The sequence below is a fragment of the Pristis pectinata genome, chromosome 3 (genome assembly GCF_009764475.1).
Source record: "Pristis pectinata isolate sPriPec2 chromosome 3, sPriPec2.1.pri, whole genome shotgun sequence".
Lineage (NCBI taxonomy): Eukaryota > Metazoa > Chordata > Chondrichthyes > Rhinopristiformes > Pristidae > Pristis > Pristis pectinata.
Window position 1 is genome coordinate 18973327 of NC_067407.1, and position 24698 is coordinate 18998024.

The 24698-nt window shown below is 39.7% G+C and overlaps 1 protein-coding gene across 1 annotated transcript in view; it reads left to right on the forward strand.

Annotated features, from left to right (window-relative positions):
• cfap57 (cilia and flagella associated protein 57) overlaps window positions 1-24386 on the forward strand; it is a 54599-nt gene extending 30213 nt beyond the window's left edge. The window contains exons 17-22 of the mRNA XM_052011106.1: window positions 914-1057; window positions 6463-6579; window positions 8825-8959; window positions 16109-16252; window positions 18217-18352; window positions 22367-24386. Coding sequence (XP_051867066.1) covers window positions 914-1057; window positions 6463-6579; window positions 8825-8959; window positions 16109-16252; window positions 18217-18352; window positions 22367-22533 — 843 coding nt within the window. The 3' untranslated portion in view covers window positions 22534-24386. The remainder of the gene's footprint in view (window positions 1-913; window positions 1058-6462; window positions 6580-8824; window positions 8960-16108; window positions 16253-18216; window positions 18353-22366) is intronic.
• Window positions 24387-24698: the final 312 nt, after the last annotated feature.

Here is a 24698-nt window from a genome sequence, read left to right on the forward strand (position 1 = left end):
CATTGTCCAGGCATTTGTCATTACCAAAATTAAATAATATAATGTTCTGTACTTCATCTTCCATAAACTTCAGTTCCTTTATCAAAGTCAAAGTCAGTCCTGAGAACACTGTTACTGTTGGGGCACCTTAGAAGCAACATCATTATGGGTAATTCTCAGGCAGAATAACATAGTGAGATGCCTCTCTTCCCCATGTGAACCCAAGTGGTCTTCCATTCAAATATAATCATGCAGATCTCTGTTTAACTTCTGAGACCAAACATAACGGGGCGGCATGGTAGCGTAGCGGTTAGCGCGACGCTATTACAGTGCCAGCGATCGGGGTTCAATTCCTGTCGCTGTCTGTAAGGAGTTTGTACGTTCTCCTATGTCTGTGTGGGTTTCCTCTAGGTGCTCCGGTTTCTTCCCACATTACAAAGACGTACGGGTAGGTTAATTTGGGTTTAAAATGGGCAGCGTGGACTCATTGGGCCGGAAGGGCCTGTTACCACGCTGTAAATAAATGTTTTTTTAATTTAAAAATTTAAAATAATCAGACATTTCCAAACTAGCATCAAGAGGCAATATTATAATAATATTGCATTGGAAAGAAAATAAAAGTGGTATATTATGCTGTATGATGACAAAGATTTGAGGAACTCCAAATGATGTAATATCAATCAATGAATAGTATTAAATACCTCACAGAATATAACTCCAGCTATTTCAGCATAGGTTATTATAAACAGCACATTTTTATTCATAGCAAATCAACATAGTCCTAAGCATAGTCCCGCATGATGAATGTAAATCTTTTTGAAGTATGTTACTGTCAGCATCATTCCAGTAGAGGACAGAAGTTGCCTTCTAAATTCTACATTAGCAAAAAGTGACAACAACTCCGATGATTATCTAACATTCCAATCTTTTACAGGAAAAGCGCATCTATGATCTCAAGAAGAAGAATCAAGAACTGGAGAAATTTAAATTTGTTCTGGATTACAAAATTAAGGAGCTGAAACAGCAGATTGAGCCACGAGAAAATGACATAAAAGAAATGAAAGAGCAGATTCAGCAAGTAAGTCTTCAGGGAACAAATAAACAAGTGGGGAAAGGAATGAAATAACATGCATTGATATCATCCTTTGGTATTTTTTGAAGAATGTCGCTGCAAGAACATAAAAGAGGATTTGGCCACTCAGCCTCTCAAGCTTGCTGCCATTCAATGTGATCATGGCTGATCTGCTCCAGGCCTCATCTCTTCTTTTGTGCCAGTTGCCCAGTGTGCTCAATTCCCTGATCCTTCAAGAAATTTATCCAATTCCTCTTTAAAAACCTCCAATGATCCAGTCTCCACAACTCTCTGGGGTAGAGAATTCCCAAAACTCCTCTGCATCTCAGTTTTAAATGACTGCAGCCCTTCCGCCCCCGCCCCCCGCACCTCCCCCACCTCCAAATCTTGTAACTATATCTCAATCGAGATTCTCCCACTAGTGGAAATATTTCCAACATTTACTCACTTACCCTATCGTGCCCTCTATGATCTTTCAATAAGATCATTCTTCTAAACTCCAAAGAATCTGGATCTAATTCTTAAGACGTTGGGATAGGTCAGATGATTGTTGAAGTGTTTTACAGGCAGGTGGTATGGATATCTGTCTTTTGGTGATGTTGGTTGAAGGAGGAATGCTAATTGAGATAACTCCCTGCTCTTCTAATAGCACCTGTAGGACTTTTCTTATCATTCCCCTGAACAGGGTAGATAGCACCAAGATGTACCTTCCCATCTGAAAGGCAGCAGCTAGGCCTGTGTATCAGGCATTGAAGTCTCAGCTTAGGTTACATGCTCAGGTTTAGGATTGATGAGGGAATCCACAATCAGAGGTCAGAGGTAAGCTGATGCCCATCAAAAAAATCTTGTGTATTTCTTTCTGACATTGGAACATGATTAACAAGGTTAACTCTGAGAGAACAAAAATCATTAACTATTTGCTTAAGCACCGTGCCTGGTAAGGTGATTCCTACACTACATTGTTCACCACTAAAAGTATATTTTATTGAGTAATAAAATGCATATCAGAATTCATGCAAGCATGTTTTCACAGTCTAGTGAAAAGGCAAAATAGTTTTTGCTCCATTTAGTTTTGGTATGTACTAAGTTCAAATTGCACTAAATAAATTCTGTCGTCTCATGATACTGCTACTGCAATATTGATAAGTGAATGCTACTGCCTCAGGAGTCTAAATATATTAAGCCCAATCAAACTCTTTACTCCCACCATACATTTAGATCATGGCAAATCTCAACTACATTTATCCATCATATCACATTCTTTAATAAAAAAAAATCTATTGATCACTGTCTTCAGCATTTTAAGATTGTGTTCTTTTGCCCTGGATGTCTCGTACACGAGGAATGGCATTTCATAATCTACTCTGTTGAATTCTGTTATGACTCTAAAGACCTTGATTTGGTCAGTCACTCAACATTTTAAGCATATAGCTGGTTGTAGAACTTGTCCTTGTAGAATTATACAGAAGAGTTCCGCAGCTTTATTCCACTTTCCAGTCCATGGCTCATAGTTCTGCAGTTCATGACCCTTTATGTGCTTCTCCAAATACTGATTAAAAGTCATAGATTCATTCAACATGGAAGCAAGTCCTTCAGCCCAACTCGTCCATGCAGACTCTGTTGCCCAGCAAGCTACTCCCATCTGCCCATAGCATTCTAAACCTCTCCTATCCTTGTACTTATCTAGATGACTTTTAAATGTTGCTAATGTGCCTCCCTCAACCACTATTTCTGGTAGCTCATTTCAAATATGCAGCATCCTTTGCGTGAAGAAGCTGCCCCTGATATCCCTTTTAAATCTCTCACCTCTGATCTTAAACTTATGCCCTCTTGTTTTTAGCACCCTCTCCCTGGGAAGAAAACTATGGCTTTCACCCTGTCTATTGCCCGCATTGATCTTATATACCTCTATTAGGTCACCCCTCAATCTCCTACCTTCCAGGGAATTAAGTCCTACTCAGCGCAACCTCGCCATGTAACTCAGGCCCCCAAGTGCAGGCAACAGCCTCGTCAATCTTTACTGCACTCTTTCTAGTTTAATAACATCTTCCCTATAACAGGGTGAAATAAATTATACACAATCGTCCAAGTGCGGTCTCACCAACATCTTATATAACTGCAACATAACTTCCCAACTCCTGACTGATGAAGGCCAGCATGCCAACTACCTTCTTCACTACCCTATCTACCTGTGGCACCGCTTTCAGCAAACTATACACTTGCACTCTTAGGTATTTCGGTTTCATAACACTCCCAGGACCCTACCATTCACAGTATAAGTCCTACTCTGGATTGATCTCTGAAAATGCAATATCTGACACTTATCTGGATTGAAAGCCACCTGCCAATCCTCAGCCACATACCAGCTGATCAAGAGCCCCCTGTAATTTTTCATAACCTTCTACACTGTCTATAATACCACCTATTTTAGTATGATCTGCAAACTTACTAACCATGTCTTGTACATTCACTTCCAAATCATTTATATGAATTACAAACAACAAACATCCAAGCAACGACCCCTTGTGGCACACTACTAAACACAGGCCTCCCATCCGAGAAACAACCCTTGACCATCATCCTCTGCTTCTTACCACTGAGCCACTTATGAATCCAATCAGCTATCCCATGCAATCTAAATTTCAAGACTAACCTGCCATGAGGGACCTTGTCAAACGCCTTGATAAAGTCCATATACACCATCTACTACCCTACCCCCATCTACCCTCTTGGTTACCGCCTCATAGAACTCCAAGAGATTTGTCAGACACGACTTACCACCCACAAAGCCGTGCTAATGTCCCGAGTATCAGATGCTGTCTCTCCAAATGTCGGTAGATCCTGTCCCTCAGAATCCCCTCCAGCAATTTACCCACCACTGATGTCAGACTCACCGGCCTGTAGTTTCCTGGCTTGTTTTTGCTACCCTTTTAAAACAATGGTACCACATTAGCCACTCTCCAGTGCTCCAGAACCTCACTTGTTGAGGGTTTCTACCTCTACCTCTCTTTCAGGCAGTGAATTCCAGAACCCCACTATTCCCTAGTTGAAAATATCTATCCTTATCTCCTTTCAGATCCGTCCATGTTTTATTTTAAATTTGTGCACTGGTTTTTGATTCTTCTGCTTAGGGAAATGGGCCCTTCTCTTACCCTTTCTGGATCCTTCATAATGTTATAGTCACCAATTAAGCCAAAGGAAATAACCGTAAGTTATCCAATCTTTCCTCAAAGCTACAATTTCTTAGTCCTGGAAACACCTTTGTACATCTCCTCTGAACTATGTCCCATGTAATAACAGTTGTCCTGTAATGTAGTGACCAGAAGAGGACCAGCTCAGAAGCTGCAGCCTAGCTAGTGTACATAAGAGTTTGAGGACAATTTCCTTGATTTTATGGCTTATGCCTTAATTAATAAAAGAAAGCAGCTTATATTCCTTTGTAACTGCCTTATTGACCTGACCTGCTTCCAGGGGTGAGTGTAACTTAATTAAAAAACTGCAAGATGGGCACCAGCTGCAGAGAGAGAAAAACAGTTAACATTTCAGGCCAGTTACCTGAAACTAACTTAAATTTCTTACTGGTGTGATTGTATCACAACATAGTTTCAGTCATTTTCTTACTTCCACCTCTGCCTGTTACCTTTAAGGATCTGGGCATTCACACTCCAAAGTTCCTCTGTTCTTGAATTGTTTCACACTGCCAAATATATTATCTCACACTTCTCTGGATTAATTTCCATCTGCCAATTTTGCTTGACTTCCATACCATCTATATCTTTCCATGGCCCTGATATTGAGGAAAAAAATCATTTACATATAATATTGAAAGCAAAGGCAATATACTTAGCCTTGTGGAATCCCACTGAGTAACAGCCTTACAATATATGGTGACTTACTGTATGCACTTGGATAAATAGACCATTTTTCTCTCCCAGGTCCTGGTCTCTCACCATTAAGAAGATCAATAATCTTAAGAAACAACAAACATCTTCTAGGAGTCCAAACAAGAAACAAGCTTGGACCTGCCCGCCATGTTTGTTAACTTCAATTTAGTCTGATATGATCAACAATTCAGAATTCCATTCCTATTAGATTATTCAGTGTTCAATCCTGTTCCTGATGATGGATTCCAAAGACTTCCCTACAGCTGATGTTAAACTGTCAGATCTGTACTTTATTAGTTTCTCCCTGTCTCATTTTTTAAATAAGGAAGTGAGATTTGAAGTTCTGGATCCAATGACATAATTTTCTAATCTTTGGAAAATTATGAATAAAAGATCTTGTTCCTCAGCAGAAATCTAAATGCAAGGATTTAAAGTATCAGACTAACCACTGAAAAGAATGTTAGTTAACCATCTCTTGCAGTTAACAGGCAAGAAGACCTGATGAAAAACACTATGATGCTGGAGGAACTCAGCAGGCCAGGCAGCATCCGTGGAGAAAAGCAGACGGTCAACATTTTGGGTCAGGACCCTTCTTCAGAACTGAAGATAGGAAAGGGGGAAGCTCAGTATATAGGAGGGAAAAGCAGAACAGTGATAGGTGGACAAAAGAGGGGAGGCGGTGTGGGCACAAGGTGGTGATAGGTAGATGCAGGTAAGAGATAGTGACGGGCAGGTGTGGGGGAGGAGGGGAGAGCAGATCCACCAGAGGATGGGTCAAAGGTAAGGAGAGAGAAAAAAAGGGTAGGAAAAAAAGAGATAGGCTAGGAAAGGGAAGAAAAGTAGAGGCATGGTAAGGGGGATGTGTGTGGGGTGGAAGGGGTGTGGGAATTACTTAAAGTGGGTGAATTCAATGTTCATGTATTAGGCTGCAAGGTTTTTTTTCCCTCCGTACCCTTGACCCATCCCCTGATGGATCTACTTTCCCCTCCTCCCCCGCACCTGCCTGGCACTATTTCTTACCTGCATCTACCTATCACCACCCTCCCCTCTTTCGTCCACCTATCACTGCTCTGCTTTTCCCTGTTATATATTGGGCTTCCTATTTTCCTATCTTCAGTCCTAAAGAAGGGTCCTGACCCGAAACATTGACCGCCTGCTTTTCTCCATGGATGCTCCCTGGCCTGCTGAGTTCCTCCAGCATCGTAGTGTTTTCATCTAGATTCCAGGATCTGCAGTCCTTTGTTTCTCTCGGCAAGAAGACCTCTTGTACTTAAATATGGAACAAAGAACAGTGCAGCACAGGAACAGGCCCTTTGGCCCATGACATCTGTGCCAACCTTGATGCCAATCTAAGCTAATCCCAACTGCCTGCACAAGGTCCATATCCCTCTATTCCCTGCCTGTTCATGTCTAAATACTTCTTAAGAAAAGTAATGAATTGAATAGAAAACAAAGCTTCCTTGAGTAAATCATCAGTATCACCCTGAGATTTCTAACCATATTTTTTTCCTTCTGATATCTTTACAGATGGAAAATGAGTTAGAATTATTCCACAAGCATAATGCACAGCTGGAACTTAATATTGGAGAGCTCAAACAGAAACTGAAAGCAACAGAAGCAGAGATGCGTAAAGAAATGGAGAAGGTTTGAATAGATTTAACCATTTGTGCATTTACATGTTGACATAGGCACATAAGCTTTCTCTTTTCAGACTCTCTTTTACTGCATCAATATTGATTATTGTTGAGTTAACTATATCATCAAAATGACTTTTCCATAAACATTTTGATGCGTTATCCTCCAACTGCATACAAGAATTACTTAGGCTATAAAAAGCATTAACTATTTCAAATTTAAAATAAACTATGTTGTTCTGATATTGATGGTTTTTACACAAAAGAATATTATTTGAAAGGATAGTAGATAAAATGAAGTTTTAATTGCTCATACCAGCTACTTTTGTTGAGTTCATTGTGTCAAAGTCACTGTTTTAATTCCAATCCAAGCAAGTTTTAAGGAAAACTAACCTCAGCAGACCTTGCACCAATAGCATCACCACAATAGGAACAAGAGTCGGCCATTCCAGCCCTCAGCCTTGTTCTGCCATTCTGTTAGATCATACTGATATGTACCTTAACTGTTTAATGTTCATTGTCTATAACTATCTCCCCTGCAGTCCTTACCAGCACAAACACCAGCATCAGAACCTAGAAGCGGATGGCCATGAATTAGTGAAGTGCTCTTGCCTGAGTGAAATCATTGATGATTGAAATCCTACTCCAGAAGCTTATTCAGCATTTTCCATACCACAGTTCAATGTCATACCAATGAAGTCCTCCACTGTTGGAGGTGCCATTTTAGCAGGAGGAATTAAACAGAGGATCTATTTTCCATTTCAAGTGGACATAAATGATCCTGTGGCACTATTTTGAAGAACAGCAAGACCATTCTCTCTGATATGTTGGCCAATATTTATCTCTCAACTAATACCTAAAATAATCCTGTTCATAAATTGGCTGCCATATTTCTTACATGGCAATATGATTCTGCTTCAAAAAGTACCTAATTAATTGTAAAGCTTTCTTGGATATCTTGTGATCATGATAAGTTTCACACAAATGCAAGGCACACCTTTCTTTCATATCTTTCTCATCTTTTTGAAGGCAAATGGTTAAATTAAACAATAAGATATTAATGCTCAATGAAGACAGAGGAAATAATCCTTTATTTTATCAAACATACTTTAACAAGTAATTTTTACTGTAAAATATAATTCACATAAAGTACAAAGTTCTGTGCAATGTGAGTTACTAAACCTTATATTTGTAGACATCTATGTTGTTAGAAGTGGAATGGAATGAAAAATATATTAGGTAATGATGGAAGATATTCAAAGTAATCAATGTGAATAGATTGAACTCCAGTGCTCTTGTTCTTTCATATATCAGAGCGAAATCTGCTCCTTGCTATCCATGTTCACATAGCAAATAGAGATGTAAACAGATAGAAGACAGAGAGAGAAGAGAGACTTGCATCATACTCAAAAATTGGATTAATTCCTGAGAAAACCAATGCTTAGAAAAAATTGTTTGCACATATTTTGAAGTTATTGTGCCTACTAATGCAAAATTCTTATGATTCACCTGAATAAATGTGTCATTTCCTTGCTGTAATTTGCATATGTAATAAGGTGACTGGAGCCATTGACCATGTACTGACGGAAATTGGATTATTTTTAACTCTCAGTAACACAAGGAGGAAATCACATTGAAATTAGTGGATAATGTGTGATTTAAAGTGTCTCCACTGGGCATGTTTTATATATGTTGTAAATTCATCCCACAGTAATTTTAATGTTTTAAAAACCCCATTGCTGCCGGCCCTGATTGCCAGATTGAAGCATCTGTGCATTGATATTTTGAGGTTATGAATGCTGCAATCTGAGGCCCCAGTGTTGCTGCTGTCCACTGCACAGGGTACAAAATGCCCAATTCATGTATCAGGGAGGTGACCAGAGACTCATCTGCTTTTACACCTTTCCCCGGTTTCCCTATGGATTTTTCTCATCTCCATTGCAGACATTGAGTCCACGTGCAAACAACGTCCGATTAATTGCACAGGTGAAATTTTAATACTTCTTAAAGGAGGGGTGGGCTCCACAAAAATAGGTCCTTAAAGTAAGCATGTCCCACCCAATTCATGACTTCTTGGTGAACCCCAATTTGATGGTTTGTGTTATCTGTAAAATATGGGGTTTGCACCAAATAAGCGGTAAATCAATTTATAACCATAAAACTTTTAAATAGCTGATTTTGTTCTTTTTAAAATTTTCCTTTTCTCCATCTTTGTGATATTCATTTCTAAAGGTTTCCCATTCTTTCACTTTCAGGTGCATAGAGTAGAATCTGTTGTTAAACGTTTTAAGACTGATGTATACAACTGTGTGGGGTTTATTCAAGATCCAAAAAAACTTAAAGAAAGTGTGCAGCAACTGTATGAGAAATATGTACCCCAGACAGATGTGGTAAGGCCATTTATATAATTGAAAAATTTACAGTGTGCATCACAGTGAAAGTTGTATCTTCTCTACTCTGTGCAATTGGATCGTACAGCTATCGAAGTGAGACAGCAATTTATCACACAGAACTGTGTCCATTGTGAGGCTTATTTCTCCTGTTAACTACATAAAAAGCACACAGGTTGTCACATTGGAAATAGACAAAGCTTTGAAATTTGTTAAACCTATTTCTTTCCGTTTATTTGTTGTCGTTTCACTTTCATGTTAATTCTTTGTATTTTCTTATGGCACAGAAGTAGGCCTTTTGGCCCATCTAGTTTACACTAAGTCCTGGAGCAGTTACCTGCAAGCAATTCTTTGTCACATTCTCAGCAATTCCATCCTGATTCTCTAGAACCACCATACCAAGTGCTTCATAGACCTCAGGCTCTAGGTCTACTCTTGCTCTGACACCCCCTGCTGTCTTCACTTTTCAATATTATGCAGCACATGAGGATGAAGTCTCTACATCTGTTTGGTTTGTCCTGCAAGGTGCTCTGGACAAACGCAGCAACAGACTTTCCTCTTGATGAGACCTATAGTGTTTTCCACTGCTATCTGGGTGCTTCATTGGCTCTTGCTTGGCTGATGTAACGAAGAGCACAGTGGTGTGAGCTACCATGGGAGTGAAAGGTAGAGGGGAGGAGAGAATGTATGAACATTAGGAGCAGGGTTAGGCCACATGGTCCCAAGCCTGCTCTTCCATTTAATAAGATCATGGTTGATCTGATTGTAGCTTCAACTGCTTGTTGCTGGCTCCACAGTAACCTTCCACCCCCTTGTTTATCAAGTATCTATGTAAAATATTTAATAATTATGCATTTTGTATTCGATCCCCCTAGCAAATGGCACTAACATCTGTTAGCTTTCCTAATTATTTGCAGTAGCCTTTTGTGAATTATGCAGAGTCATGGGAGCCCTTGTTCCCCAGGACCCCTCCCTCACAGTAATGTCAGATGCTGAGAATGTCTGGCAGTGGGAATTCCCTCAGACTGAAGGAGTCATCTGCTGGAAACATCACATTCATCATCAGGGAATTCTTCCTACTATTTACAATGACCTTCACTTTGAGGAAGTGGAAAGGTTTCCTGTTCCTAAAACTGCCCGTGTTTTTAATGGGCATGAGTGCAGCTGATGACTGCCTGCACTTTTAGGAAGCCCAGCATTGCTTAGTTCCTGGGAAAGAGGCTTTGAGAACATCTCCGAATCACTTCCTCTGCCCTTCTGGTAATCTTAATGATGGAGTTTGGAGCTGTTTGTCAGGCATGTTAATGACATGGCCAGCCCATCGGAACTGACTTAGCATAATTATAACCTCAATGCTGGGAGCATTGTCCTGGGAGAGGAGTCCAATGTTGTTTTGTTTATCCTGCCAGTGGATTTGAGAGATTAGGCAGAGACAGCTTGTTTCAATGCTTTGAGGTACTTGTTTAGGTAGTCCACATCTTAGAAGTATATTAGAAAGCAGGGATCACTGCTGCCCAGTAGACTTTAAGAATTGTGCCTGGTTTGAGGTTTTAACCTTCAAACACTCTTTTACTTAGACCAAGCTGTTGAATGCATGGGTGGCAAAGTTGAACCAAGAGGACTGGAACTTCTCCACTAGGTAGCACAAAGAATATTATTGCACCCCCGATCTCCCTCAATTTCCCTCACAGAAGACCTCACAATCTACCTCATTATGACCTTGCATTTTATTGTCTACCTGCACTGCATTTTTTTCTGTAGCTGTTACACTTTATTCTGCATTTTGTTAGTGTTTTACCTTGTACTACCTTAATGCACTGTGTAATGATTTGTATTAATGGTATGCAAGACAAGTTTTTCACTGTACCTCAGTACGTGTGACAATAACAAACCAATTCCATTTCCAAATCCAAAATCCTACTGAAAGCTGTTCCCTGAGACTTGCCTGTCAACAGGAGTGCCTCCCCTTGATGTAGCTGGTAGCGTCCAGCTTTTGCTGTTCTGGTCCTACATATGATCATCTGCCACTTTCCGCAAATTGGAAGATAATGTGCAAGGACCAGAAACTTATATCAACAAGTATCTTTTCATATATAACCTGACTCTGTCTGTGCTGACTCGTTGCTGGAATAATCAAAAACTATTCTAATGTCATTGCTGTTTCCTCATAGCATATTGTGCTTCAACTACTCCCTTGGCCAAGGTACTCCATATCCTGATTACACTCTCTGTGCAGAAACTTCCTTTCTCCTCTCTCCAGATAAAATCTAAGAACTTGTTTAAACTGATGATGCTTTGCCACTGCATTCATATTTGCACATAGAACATGGGATAAGAATAGGATGATATGGCAGACTAATGAGTGGCTAAAGAGTTGGTGCAGGGGGCAGGGGTTCAGATTTGTGGATCGTTGGGAACTCTTTTGGGGTAAGTATGACCTGTACAACAGGGACGGGTTACACCTGAACTGGAGAGGGACCAATGTCCTTGCGGGCAGGTTTGCTAGACCTGTTGGGGAGGGTTTAAACTAGGTTGGCAGGGGGATGGGAACCGGAGTGTTAGATTAGAAGATGGACCAGTTAGTGTAGAAATAGATGCAATGTGTACAGAGAAGGTGAGGAAGGATAGGCAGGGGACTGGGCATAAATGCAATCTGTTAGATGGGTTGAAATGTGTTTATCTTAATGTGAGAAGTGTTGAGAATAAGGGTGATGAACTTAGAGTGTGGATCAGTACATGGAATTACGATGCTAATCAGGGATAATACACAGCTGTAGGAAGGGAGGGCATTATAGAAGGACCGTCTATTGAGTCAGCGTGGGTGGAACTCAGAAACAGGAAGGGGACGATCACTCTATTGGGAGTATTCTATAGGCCCCCAAATAGCCATTGGGACAGGTAAGTAGGCAGATTTTGGAAAGGTGCAAAAATAACAGGGTTGTTATCATGGGTGACTTCAACTTCCCTAATATTGATTGGCATCTCCTTAGTGCAAAAGGTTTAGATGGGGCAGAATTAGTTCGATGTGTACAGGAAGGATTCCTGACACAGTGTGTAGACAGGCCGACTAGAGGAAAGGCCATGCTGGATCTGGTACTAGGCAATGAACCTGGTCAGGTGAAAGAGCTCTCAGTGAGCAAACATTTCAGGGATAGTGACCACAACTCCCTGACCTTTAACATAGCCATGGACAAAGGTAGGAGCAGACATATTGGGAAAATAATTAAATGGAGGGAAAATTATGATGTTATTAGGCAAGAACTTGGGAGCATAAACTAGGAACATGATATTCTCTGATAAATGCACCGCAGAAATGTGGAGGTTGTTTCAGGACCATTTACATGGGGTTCTAGATAGGTTTGTCCCACCGAGACAAGGTAAGGATGGTAGGGTGGAGGAACCATGGTTAACAAGAGAGGTGGAAGGTTTAGTCAAGAGAAAGAAAAAGGCATATTTAAGGTTTGGGAAGCAAAAATCAGACAGGGCTCTTGAGAGTTATAAGGTGGCCAGGAAGGAGCTTAAGAAGGGGCTTAGGAGAGCTAGAAGGGGACATGAGAAGGCAAGTAGGGTTAAGGAAAACCCTATAAGGTGCTCTACACGTATGTGAGGGACAAGAGGATAACTAGGCTGAGGGTAGGACTGCTCAGGGATAAGGGGGGAAACGTGTCTGGAGGCGAAGGAGGTAGGGGAGGTCCTAAATGAATATTTTGCTTCAGTGTTCACCAGGGAGAGAGACTTAGACAAATGTGAAGTTAGTGTAGAACAGGCAAATGTGTTGGAGCATGTTGAGGTTAAGAAAGAAGCAGTGTCGGAGCTACTAAAGAGCATTAGGATAGATGTGTGCCTGGGATCGGACAGGATATACCCCAGGTTACTATGGGAAGTGAGGGAAGAGATTGCTGGAGCATTAACGATGATCTTTGAGTCCTCCCTGGCCACAGGAGTGGGACCAGAGGATTGGAGGATGGCAAATGTTATTCCATTTTTCAAGAAAGGTAAAAAGGATAATCCTGGGAATTATAGTATATGTGGATTTTGGCAAGGCGTTTGACAAAGTTCCCCACAGTAGGCTCATTCAGAAAGTTATGAAGGATGGGATCCATGGAAAATTGGCTGTGTGGATTTGGAATTGGCTTGCCCACAGAAAGCAGAGGGTGGTTGTAGAAGGGGAGTATTCGACCTGGAGGTCGGTGAATAGTGGTGTTTCACAGGGATCTATTCTGGAACCCCTGTTCTTTGTGATTTTTATAAATGATTTGGATGAGGAAGTGGAAGGATGGGTTGATAAGTTTGCAGATCACACAAAGGTTGGTAGTATAGTAGATAGTGAAGATAGTCATAGTTTACAACGGGATTTAGACAGGATGCAGAGCTGGGCAGAGAAGTGGCAGGTGGAGTTCAATCTGGAGAAGAGTGAAGTGATACACTTTGGAAAAACAAACTTGAAGACATAGTAAATAGTTAATGGCAGGATTCTTAGCAGTGTGGAGGAACAGAGAGATCTTCTGGTCCAAGTACCTAGATCCCTCAAAGTTGCCACACAAGTGGATAGGGCAGTTAGGAAGGCATATGGTGTGCTGGCCTTCATTAGCCAGGGGATTGAGTTCAAGAACCAAGAGGTAATGTTGCAGCTCTTTAAGACTCTGGCTAGACCACACTTGGAATATTGTGTTCAATTCTGTTCACCACATTATAGGAAGGATGTGGAAGCTTTAGAGAGGGTGCAGAGGAGATTTACCAGGATGCTGCCTGGATTGGAGAGCATGTCTTATGAGGATAGGTTGAGCGAGCTAGGGCTTTTCTCTTTGGAGTGACGGAGGATGAGAGGAGACTTGATAGAGGTATATAAGATTATGAGAGGCATAGACAGAGTGGACAGCCAGCATCTTTTCCCCAAAGTGGCAACAGCCAACACAAGATGTCAGCTGTTTAAGGTGCGTAGAGCAAAGTTCTGGGGAGATGTGAGAGGTAAGTTTTTTACACGGAGAGTGGTAGGTGCCTGGAATGCACTGCCGGGTGTGGTGGTAGGGGCTGATACTACAGGGTCATTTAAGAGACTATTAGATAGGCACATGGATGAAAGAAAAATAGAGGGTTATGGGAGGTGAAGTCACGAGGGGGATAGATTGAATGGGGATAAGGTTTATATAGGTTGGCACAACATCTTGGGCTGAAGGGCCTGTACTGTGCTGTACTGTTCTATGTTGTTCTATGTTCATAGAACAGTAGAGCACAGGAATATGCCCTTGACTAATCTCATATGCCTGCACATGGTCTGTATCCCTCTATTCGCTGCCTGTTCATGTGTCTTTCTAAATGCCTCTAAAACATTGCTATCATGTGTGCTTCTCCCATCTCCCCTGGCAATCTATTTCAGGCACCTTCAACTCTCTGTAAAGAAAACTTGACTTGCACATCTCCTTTAAACTTTCCCCTATCAACTTAAACCTATGCCCTCTTGTATTTGACATTTCCATCCTGGGAATAAAACTCATTATCTACCCTAGCTATGCCTTTTTTCATTTTATATACTTCTATCAGGTCTCAGCCTTCAATACTACAGAGCAAGCACTCCAAGTTTGTCCAACGTCTCCTTATAGCCAATAACCTCCAGTCCAGGCAACATCCTGGTGAACCTCTCCTACACCCTCTCCAAAGCTTCCACATCCTTCCTGAAAGAGGGAACAACCTCAGTTCATCATATCAAACAATTATAAAAAGTTTGATTAGATTATCTCAATCTTCTCTGCTCCAAGGGAAAGTTTGTTGACATCATGTCACGAACCAGCAACAAAAGAAACACACTGAACATGATTCAGTGTTAAAAACTATTTTATTATTCACTATTTATGATAATACGTAAAATAAAAGTAAAAATGTTAGTATGTTAGAATTCAAAAATGTTAAACCTCGAACGTTAACCCCAAAACTAAACTTGTCGTGTGTGTGTGTGACAAAGCCCCAAACTCCAAGTTCCGGAATGGTTCTTAAAGTTCAGTTCCGCAAGTCATAAGGTGAAACATGAGCAAGGGCTTCTTCAACAACCACTGTTGTCTGAAGATAAGACGTAGATGTAGAAAAACAGAGAGAGAGTACATACGAAATCCAAATGTTCCACGATGGAACCCAAACGACACTCCAGTGTTTACTCGGTAGTGACTTCCTCACCCCGAAAAGCATCCGAATCGTGGTCGTCCACACACAAATACCTGTTTCCCTCTACAGGTCAGCAACAAAGTGAACTCCACCGGATTACTTCCAACTTCCATACATGGATTTCAGTGGCAAACACAGTTATTGTTTCTCATCCATCGATAGAGAAAACAAGCAGGCTGGTGTCTCTCTCCCTTCTCTCTCTCTCTCTCTCTCCTTCTTCTTCTTCTTCTGACTTCTCCAACAACGTCATTACGTCCTTTATCTTCTATTGACGTAAGCACGCCCCACACACACAAACACACAGACTCTCTATCTTAAAGGGACTTTCACTGAGTCCGTAACAATCAGTTCTGATTAAATCCAATTTTTACTATTTATAACATATTAATATAACATCAAACAAAATATCTGTAAACTTGTCGAATGTTCAGGCAAAGTCATGTTGGATATGGAAGGATCAGAGACTCGTTTAAGTCTAAAGAAGTGTGTACATTTGGAGAACATAGGTTTTGTAGAAGTTTGAATCACATCAGTAACATTACTGCATATACATCAGGACTTATTTAAAAGGAACGATGCTTCCATGATTCTTTGCTTTGACCACCAGGCTGATCTTTAAAATACACATAAAGTACTTAATTCCGAGAATGAAGATCCCAGAGCTTATAAGATCTATTTTTAAAACGTTGTCAGTAATTATTAAAATGTAATATAACCTAAAAAATAATTTTATTGTATTAATTGCTATGCAAATAAAAATTAAGTCAAACACGCAGTTAAACTGATAAAAGTATAGGAAGGGATAAAATTAAATGAAGTTCAAGACTGTATGATTAAAAACTAGTTATCTTGCAAGGTACTTTTCTTTTGTCCCTTCCTATCATTAATGTTCCAGGATTTTTAACTCTAGTTAATCACTTGAAGAAATCTTATTTTCAATGTAATGGTTCAAATGAATTGGTTTATCAGGTTTAATTATTTTCTACTTGTTAGTTTGATATTGCAGCTATTGATTCAGATATTCAGCGAGAGTTTGGACGACAAAGAAACCACCTGGAAAAAAGCATTGCAACACTTCAGAAAAAACTACTGAAAGATGCGGAAATTCATCGCGCTGACAATGTCCGTATCATGCAGGTAAGAAATTCAAGCCTGAGCAACAAAATATTGCACCATTGTAGAAATAAATAGTTAATACTTTTAATTAACAGTTTAATAAGTTCTTTTGGACATGTCTGATTCCTTAGTTATTTCCATTAGACCATACATTTTACATCATGTGAACTCCATCAGCAGTTTTTTGATTCAGAATGGCTTAAGCTTAGCATTTTGGTAATGTTCATCTTGTTATTAATTTTCCCATGGAAAATTCAACATCATTATGTTGAAGTGTTCATTGAACAATACCATATAACTAGATCAGCAGCCCTCACATGAATTGCACACACTAATGTGTGTTTGAATTAATTTTAAGGTCCTTCACAATGAACAAATTTTCGTCTTTTGTGCTGGACATCAAATAATCACCTGGAGAAGCACCAAGGAAAATGTCATGGAAAGTGTTCTGGAGCTATCTGAGCAATCATCCACTTGAATTAATTGTTGGAAGATTAGTTAGAATCTATTATAGGCTGTACAATCACCCTCTAGTGCACATTGTCTAGGAAATTACATGTGAGCAAAAAAAGCTTTCAGCATCAGACGGTCACTTGAAGGAGGTATTTTCAGGAACCTGATCCATTTCAGTTTGAAGCCCTAATTGTGACATGGTCAGCCCAGCTGCCAGGGTGAAACATGCTCCCCCTCGGTCACCTGGCAGTTTGGAAAGTGGAGAAGTGGGTGTGGCAGTTGAATTGAAGCAGCACCTTCCTCAAGCATGATTTCAAGCATCAAAAATGGAAAATATATGGGTGAAGTAGACAGCATGCTAACAGTGTTGTACATCAGCAAATACTTTAAATTTGGATATCTTTAAGTCTCAAAATCAACAAGCAACTGGCATAAATATCCTCTGCTATCCATCCCCACCCCACCTCAGATCCTCCATCCACTGCCTCTTTCACACTGCAGCATCTGGTGATAAGTGAGCCACAGAAGCTATCATTCCAACAAGCCCCCTGTTATGTCTCCAGCTATTGTCTCAGGCTTAGCTAGTTTGCCTACAAGTTCAACAATTGACCTCATCAATGTTTTATTACAATGAATGCTTTCCTTGTAAATCATCCCTTTCCATCATAACATCTACAGCTGAAACCACACGTTTGTGCACCCAGCTTGATGATTCCCATGCATCCTTGACAAGGATCCCAAGTTTCCTCTTTTGGAAAGATTCAGTCATCTGAAAACCTATGGCATCTACTATATCCTGAACCAAATCCCACTTCAGTCTTTATCCTGGTTATGACTGACTTTGCTCCATAATGCCTCAAAGTCAAAATTTTCATTCTGCTATTAAAATGTTTTCATTGCCTTACTCTTTCTGTCTCTTTAAGCATCTTCAATCCTACAAATTCTTTTGCATAATCTCCACCATACTACCTCACCATTGGTCCACATATCTTGGCCATGTTTGATCTGGGATCTGCAATTCTCTTCCTAAATCAACCTGCATCTCTACCTTTATCTAGCCCTTCCTAAAACCCAGTTCTTTCTGATCATTCCTTAATATCTCCTTCTCTATCTTTGCATCTCGTTTGCACCTGATAATTCTCAATGAAGCACATTGGGGTAGTTAAATGTGCTACATGAATGCAAGTAGTTCTATAATGATGTTGACATTAGAATCTTCAGGTCGATTTTTTTAAAAAAAAGTAACTCATGTGATGTTAAAAAGATGAAAAATAATTTTAAATGACATGACTGTTTAACATTATTGCTCATCTATAATATGGCCCCAAATGACCTAATCAGGAATTACTGTGGGAAAGTTATGCTCCCATTTTAAACTTAAACTTGTTATTGCTGAACTGTTGTGCTCATTTTTCATGACGTTATAAATGTTTCCTTGCCTTTACAGACACACAGTATTGTAACCACTTGTGGTATTCACTCTGCTTTTAGTTAGGAACCAATTTCTAAACCAAGTTTTTTCCATTTCTCAGGAAAATGTTGCTTTAATTAAGGAAATAAATGATTTGCGGCAGGAGTTGAAGATTGCTCGAATCAAGGTACATGATTTGGAAGTAACTCTTGGAACCCTGAAGAAGACCAAGAAACCATGTGCCCATGACTTTAAAGGTAAAATATTTCAATCTCAGTAATTAACAGAGAAGCAACAATTGAAAATCTGGGAAGTTCAGTTAGTCTCGTACAGAATCTCATCCTGGTATATTTATTGATCAGAATTATGTGTATCAGAATTCTGTTCATTTGGCAAATTTGACTGGAAATGGATTAATTATATTTCAAAACTAAATCCATAGAACCATACTAAATTTCCAGTTATTGCATGTTGGGCTATTGGATCTCTTGGGCAAAGCAAATATAGAAAAGTCAAACCAAAATAAATTCACATCCTTAAGAAATAACAGAACAGTTTCTTTCTTATGGCTGAAAATTATCCAGACTCCTTTATGAGCATGGTCACCATACTTGACCAGAAAAGCCTACCTCTCAAGACTTTTTTTATAGAACATAGAACAGTACAGCAAAGTAAGGGCCCTTCTGCTCACGATGTTGTGCTGACTATATAAACCTACTCCATGATCAATGTAACCCTTCCCTCCTACAGAGCCCATAACCCTCCATTTTCCTTACGTCCATTTGCCTATCAGAGAGTCTCTTAAATGTCCCTATTGTATCAGCCCCTACCACCACCCCCAGCAGTGCATTCCAGGCGTCCACCAGTGTCTGTGTAAAAAAACCTACCTCTGACATCTGCCCAAAACTTTCCTCCACTCACCTTAAACGGATGTCCTCTGGTATTGGCCATTACCGCCCTGGGAAAAAGGTGCTGGCTGTCCACTCTGTCTATGCCTCTAATCTTATACACCTCTATCAAGTCTTTTATAGAGTTTTTTTATACAGTTATGAAATTATGGCTGAATTTTCGTGGAAGCTCTTCTGATGTTATTTTATAAGGTTTTTGCATTACACCAAAGTTATAAAAAATAATTAGAACTCCTGTGGAATTTCACTTCCATTGTCTCCTCCGGAGGCAGACTCTTGTTTTACTGCCATTTACCAGCCTCATTTTTATATTAAAAATGTACTCTGCATCATCTTAACTGTCCTCCATGTTTCACAATAGTGCAGGACATACCAAGTCGTGAGATAATTCTCTTTGAGGTTTTGTCGCTAACTGCCCTTGATCATTTATAAATTCAGTGGGTAAACTTTAACTGGCAATTGAATGGTAATATATGTTCCTAAATGTTAATCTTTAGCTTGATTCGTGCATTTTACAAAGCCAACAGCAATGGCTTGAATGCATGTCCATAGACTGGTTTTGTGAAAGAGTTCTTCTGTTTCCCTGGACAGAATGTTGTCAGTAAATGGCTACATATTGTATCTATATATTGTGTTAGCAATTCAATTGCCTTCCAAAATAGTTGGCCAAAGATGGGCAACTACTCTGTCAGAATTAAATGACAGGTGAAGAAGCTAGCAGAAAGATCATCTCTTTGGTAGTTCTTTGTGCCTTGAATTTAAGTATCCTCTGCTTATCAGTTTTCTTTCCTATCCTGGTTTGCTGCAATGGAGAGCCTCTGTTTGTCTGAAGCTGAAAGCAAATTATTGGTTGGGTGAGTCAACCAGGCAATAATAAAGAACGATAAATCAATTACATCTAAAAGTCTTAAGGGTCATTGCCTTTATTTTTTTTTATTGCCCCGCTGACTGATTGGATAACCAGGCTGCAGACTAGCAGAACAGGGAAGGTTCTTCAATTGTTAACTCAGCAGTAAAGAAACAGTCTTTTTTATATCTTTCTGCAAAGCATAGTCTATAAACATGAGCTTGTTGAAGAATGTATATGACATTATCTCGAAGCCAAATCAGTCCTATAATACAGCCATGCTTTTTAATGTTAAACTGTATGGAATGGAATTGACTAGTTTGATAGATTTGTCTAAATCGTCTACAGTCGATGCAATGTTATGAGCAGGAGAAACATTAACTCTCAAATCTTGTCACAAGCTAATGTAACTGACATTAAAGTAAGGACTTATCTGAACAATGGAATTCAGATTAGAGTAAGTAGATTTATAAAGCAATATTCTTTTGTGAACAATCCCATACCAGGCAAAAGGTGGTACGGTAGTGTAACAGTTAGCGTAATGCTATTACAATGCCAGTGACCCGGGTTCAATTCCCGTCGCTGTCTGTAAGGAGTTTGTATGTTGTTTTCATGTGTCTGTGTGGGTTTCCTCCAGATGCTCCGGTTTCCTCCCACATTTCAAAGATGTACAGGTTCGGAGCTGTGGGCATGCTATGTTGGCGCCAGAAGAGTGACGACACTTGCGGGCTGCCCCCAGCACATTCTCAGTCATGCAAAAAGACGCGTTTCACTGTGGGTTTCAATGTACGTGTGACTAATAAAGAAATATCTAGAAGAAGTTACTATTGTTTAATGAGAAAGGGTTAATTTATCATTGGCAGTTAAGGGGCCTTAAGGCAACAGTGATCATTATATGATAACATTTTATAAATAGATTGAAATTGAACATGGGATGCAGCTGGTAGAGCTCCTGTCTCACAGCTCCAGTAACCCTGTCCTGAAGAAGGGTCCTGACCCGAAACATTGACCACCTGCTTTTCTCCACGGATGCTGCCTGGCCTGCTGAGATCCTCCAGCATCATCATGTTTTTCATCTAGATTCCAGCATCTGCAGTCCTTTATTTCTTTAACCCAGTGAATTCCCCTAGTGTGTAGAATCTATGGGCTGTTGATGGGAAAGTGGGAGGATAAAGTGGATTAAAGTAGGATTAGTGTAAAAATCAGAATTTGGTGGTCAGCGTGGACTTAGTGGGGCAAAGGGTCTGTTTCCATGCTGCATCTCTCTGCGACTCTCTATGAAACCAAGACCTTAAATCTGAATAAAGCAAACTACAAAATCATGAAGCTTGGGTTGACTATGGTACTGAGGAGACTGCATTCGAAGGTATAATGGTAAGCAAGCAATGGCTGGCTGTTAAAAAAAATACAATAAGTGTAACTTTTGAGTCAAAGAAAAAAAAACAACAGGAAACAGGAGAACCTGAAAAAGACACGAAGTTGCCAATAAAGATATGAATAGGTTAATTAAATGGCCAAGGATGTGGTGTATGAAATATATTATGGAAAAATGTGAGGTTATTCTCTTTCGTGGAAAAAAGTAAAAAGGCTACATAATTTTTAAATGGAAAGAGATGAAAGATGTTGATGTTCTGAGGGATATGAATGTCCTCGTTTGTGAAAAACTAAAAGTTAGCATATTGGCACTGCACCAATTATGAAAACATGTGTTGGCCTTTATTGCAAGAGGATTTGACTGCAAGAGTAGGGAACATCTTATTGCTATTACATAGGCCCGCGGTGAGAGTGCATCAAATATTGTGTGCATCTGGTCTCCCCAATAAAATGCATTTTTATGATGGAGAGAGTGTGCAAAATGTTCACCTGAATGATTATTGGGATGGGGGCAAGGGGTTATCCTATGAAAAGAGATTCAGCAGGCTAGGCTTATACTTTCTAGAATTTAGAAGAATGAGAAGTGATCTCAATGAAACAAAAAAAATCTTAAGGGGCTTGACAGGGTAGATGCAGAGTTGATGTGTTTTTTTCCTGGCTGGAGTAGAATTTTCTACCCAAGACATCAGTGCACTGAGTTTAATTAAGACAGAGATCAAGGGATATGGGGGTTAGTGCAGGAAAGTGGCACTGAGATGAATGGTCAGCCATAATCATATTGAATGACAGAGCAGGCATAAGGGATTGAATGGCCAATTCCTGCTTCAGTTTCTTTTGTTTCTTAGAAAGCAACATCAAGGCAAGTTATGTCCCCTATGTGGCATTGTGAGTTATAATGGTGGTGGGGGTGGGCTCTTTAGAGTCATACAGCATGGAAACAGGCCAATCAGCCCACCATGTCCACGCCAAACAGTGGGAACCCACCCGTAATTAATTTGTGACAGCGACTTTCATCGGACAGCCTTTGATTGAGTACATCAACACAAGGGACAAATACATGTACTTTTTTTTTGTATTTAAGAACACTTTCATGTCAGAATATTAGATAAAAGAACAGATGCATCTGCTTTGCTTTTTTCCAGACAATTGTTCACGAAGTGGTACAGTTGCACGTCTTAATTTCGACCAGGAATCAGAACGGATCATTGAAATGCAGCGACTGGAAATTAAACAACTTCGGGAAAAAATTCAGACATTAGAGGAACGTCAACAGACTGTATCAGTGTTACCTGCACTCACTGTCTTATGAATGTTTGAGACACTGTTGCGGCATTTTCTTTTGTGGGTAAACTGGCCATACAACTTCCAATGCACAATGCTTAATATTAAACCTGACAATTTATCTCCCCTTTTGAAAGCTGTTTAAATCCCATCTGTTTTAGAGCAATGAAGTAATCTGTGCTTTAAGGGTGCACTATTAACTTTTTCATTATATGTGGTTCATTAAGCAGAATTGTTTCCTGAACAGTGAGATGCTTCACATTTATTCAACTTGTCTTTTAACCAAATCAGTTTTGCCTTTTTAACGTACAGTCAAAGAGTTTCAGTGTTTGTGATGAGAAGATAGAAAAATTTGATTATTACTTGGAGCAATCACAACAACAGCTGGGTATAGCACAAATTATAACTCGAAAAGTTAAAGGTCATTTGATGTCAATAAATTAAAGGAACCATTAGCTTCATGTTTTCATGCTTTTGTCTATTCATGCTGACCCCTGTTCATTGGAACCACCAACGGAACTGTACACTTAGCTCCTCCTAATTTTTATATACTAATTTCATTGGGAGAAAACTTCCTCTTCGATTGCTGGCACTGAATGCATAGGAAAAAAATTCAAACACAGGCTGTACTTTCCTCCTCAGCTGATGAAACCAAACACAGGTAAATTTAACTGGTAGCTGATACTCACACTTTTAAGTGCTAGTGACCAAAGTTAAGTTTCTCCCTGATGATCTTTCAGCTGAAACTCTAAACATTTGCTGGTTTAGTCCATTGACACTAAGGTGTAGGAGGTGTCACCTTTTAAATAAGATATTAAACCAAGACCTTGTCTACTTCTTGGCACTTGCTGGAAATTCTCTCAATATGCTGCCTGACGTTTATGCCTCAACCAATATCACTAAAATAGATTTATAACAGTAACATTTATATAACAACACTAACATAGAACAGTGGAGCTGTGGGTGCATAGTGGACCTGTGATGGTTCTCCTAGGGCCCAGGAAGTGTTTTCATATGTGCACATCTTACAAGATGTTTGTAATATACGTGAATGTCTTGGATGTGGATGTAGGAGGCATGATCAGTAAGTCAGCACACGACACCAAGAGTGATGGAGTTGTTGACAGTGTGGATGGTAGTTTAGGCTGCAGATGGATATCAATGTGTTGGTGAAATGGGCTGAAAAATGGCGGGTGGAGTTTAATCCAGACAAATGAGAGAATTATGAGGCTAGGACATACATCATGAATGGTAGGATTGTAGGGAGTATCAAGGAACAGAGGGAGCTTGGAGTACAAGTCAATTGATCCTTGAAGGTGGCAACAGGTAGATATTGTGGTTTGGAAGTCATATGGGATACAGGCTTTCATTAGTTGGGGAACTGAATACAGAAGTAGGGAGGTTATGCCCCAACTTTATAAAACATTAGTCAGACTTCAGCTACAGGAATTAAACAAATACTTTTTGTCTGTCTTCACAGGAGACTAAAAACATCTGAGTGCAAATGAGGAAGTAAATTAGAATTAGTGAAAAACCCCAGAGAAGCTAATGAGCCAGAAAATTAATGAATCAGTAAAGTTTTGCCTGAGTGATACTGGAATTCCAAACGCTAAATTACAAGGAGCGCTCATATAAATTGACTTCCCTGAAATGTATTAACTGGTGATTTGTTTTCAGACGTTGAGATGAACTGACAGGATAGATGGAACAAGGCTCTTTCTACTGGTCGAAGAGCCTCAGACCGTGGCCTTCATTTAAAATTCAGCACTGTTTTTCAGGAATGAAGTTTGGATACAGAGGTGATAAAAATTTGGAATTCTGGAAATGACAATTGATTCTAGATTACTTGTTAATTTTAAGTCTGTGATTGATACATGTTTGTCAACCAAAGCTAATAAAGGATATTGGGAAAAGACTGGAATGTTGTCTCAGCTCACTCATGAACTCACCAACTTTCAGAGTAGACTCAAGGAGCTAAGTAGTTTAATTTTATTCATGAAAGTTTCAGTTGAGAACTTAGCTTAAGTTACAGATGTGCATATCTACTCTTGAGCTTTGATAAGAAATATACCTATACATTACTTTCACCTATCCTTGCATGGAGATTTTTTCTCTACTGTTTTTGTCAGGAAGTAGCTGAATTCATTTAGTTTCTCACTCAATCTCAGCAGGATAAACCCATGACAAATTTAA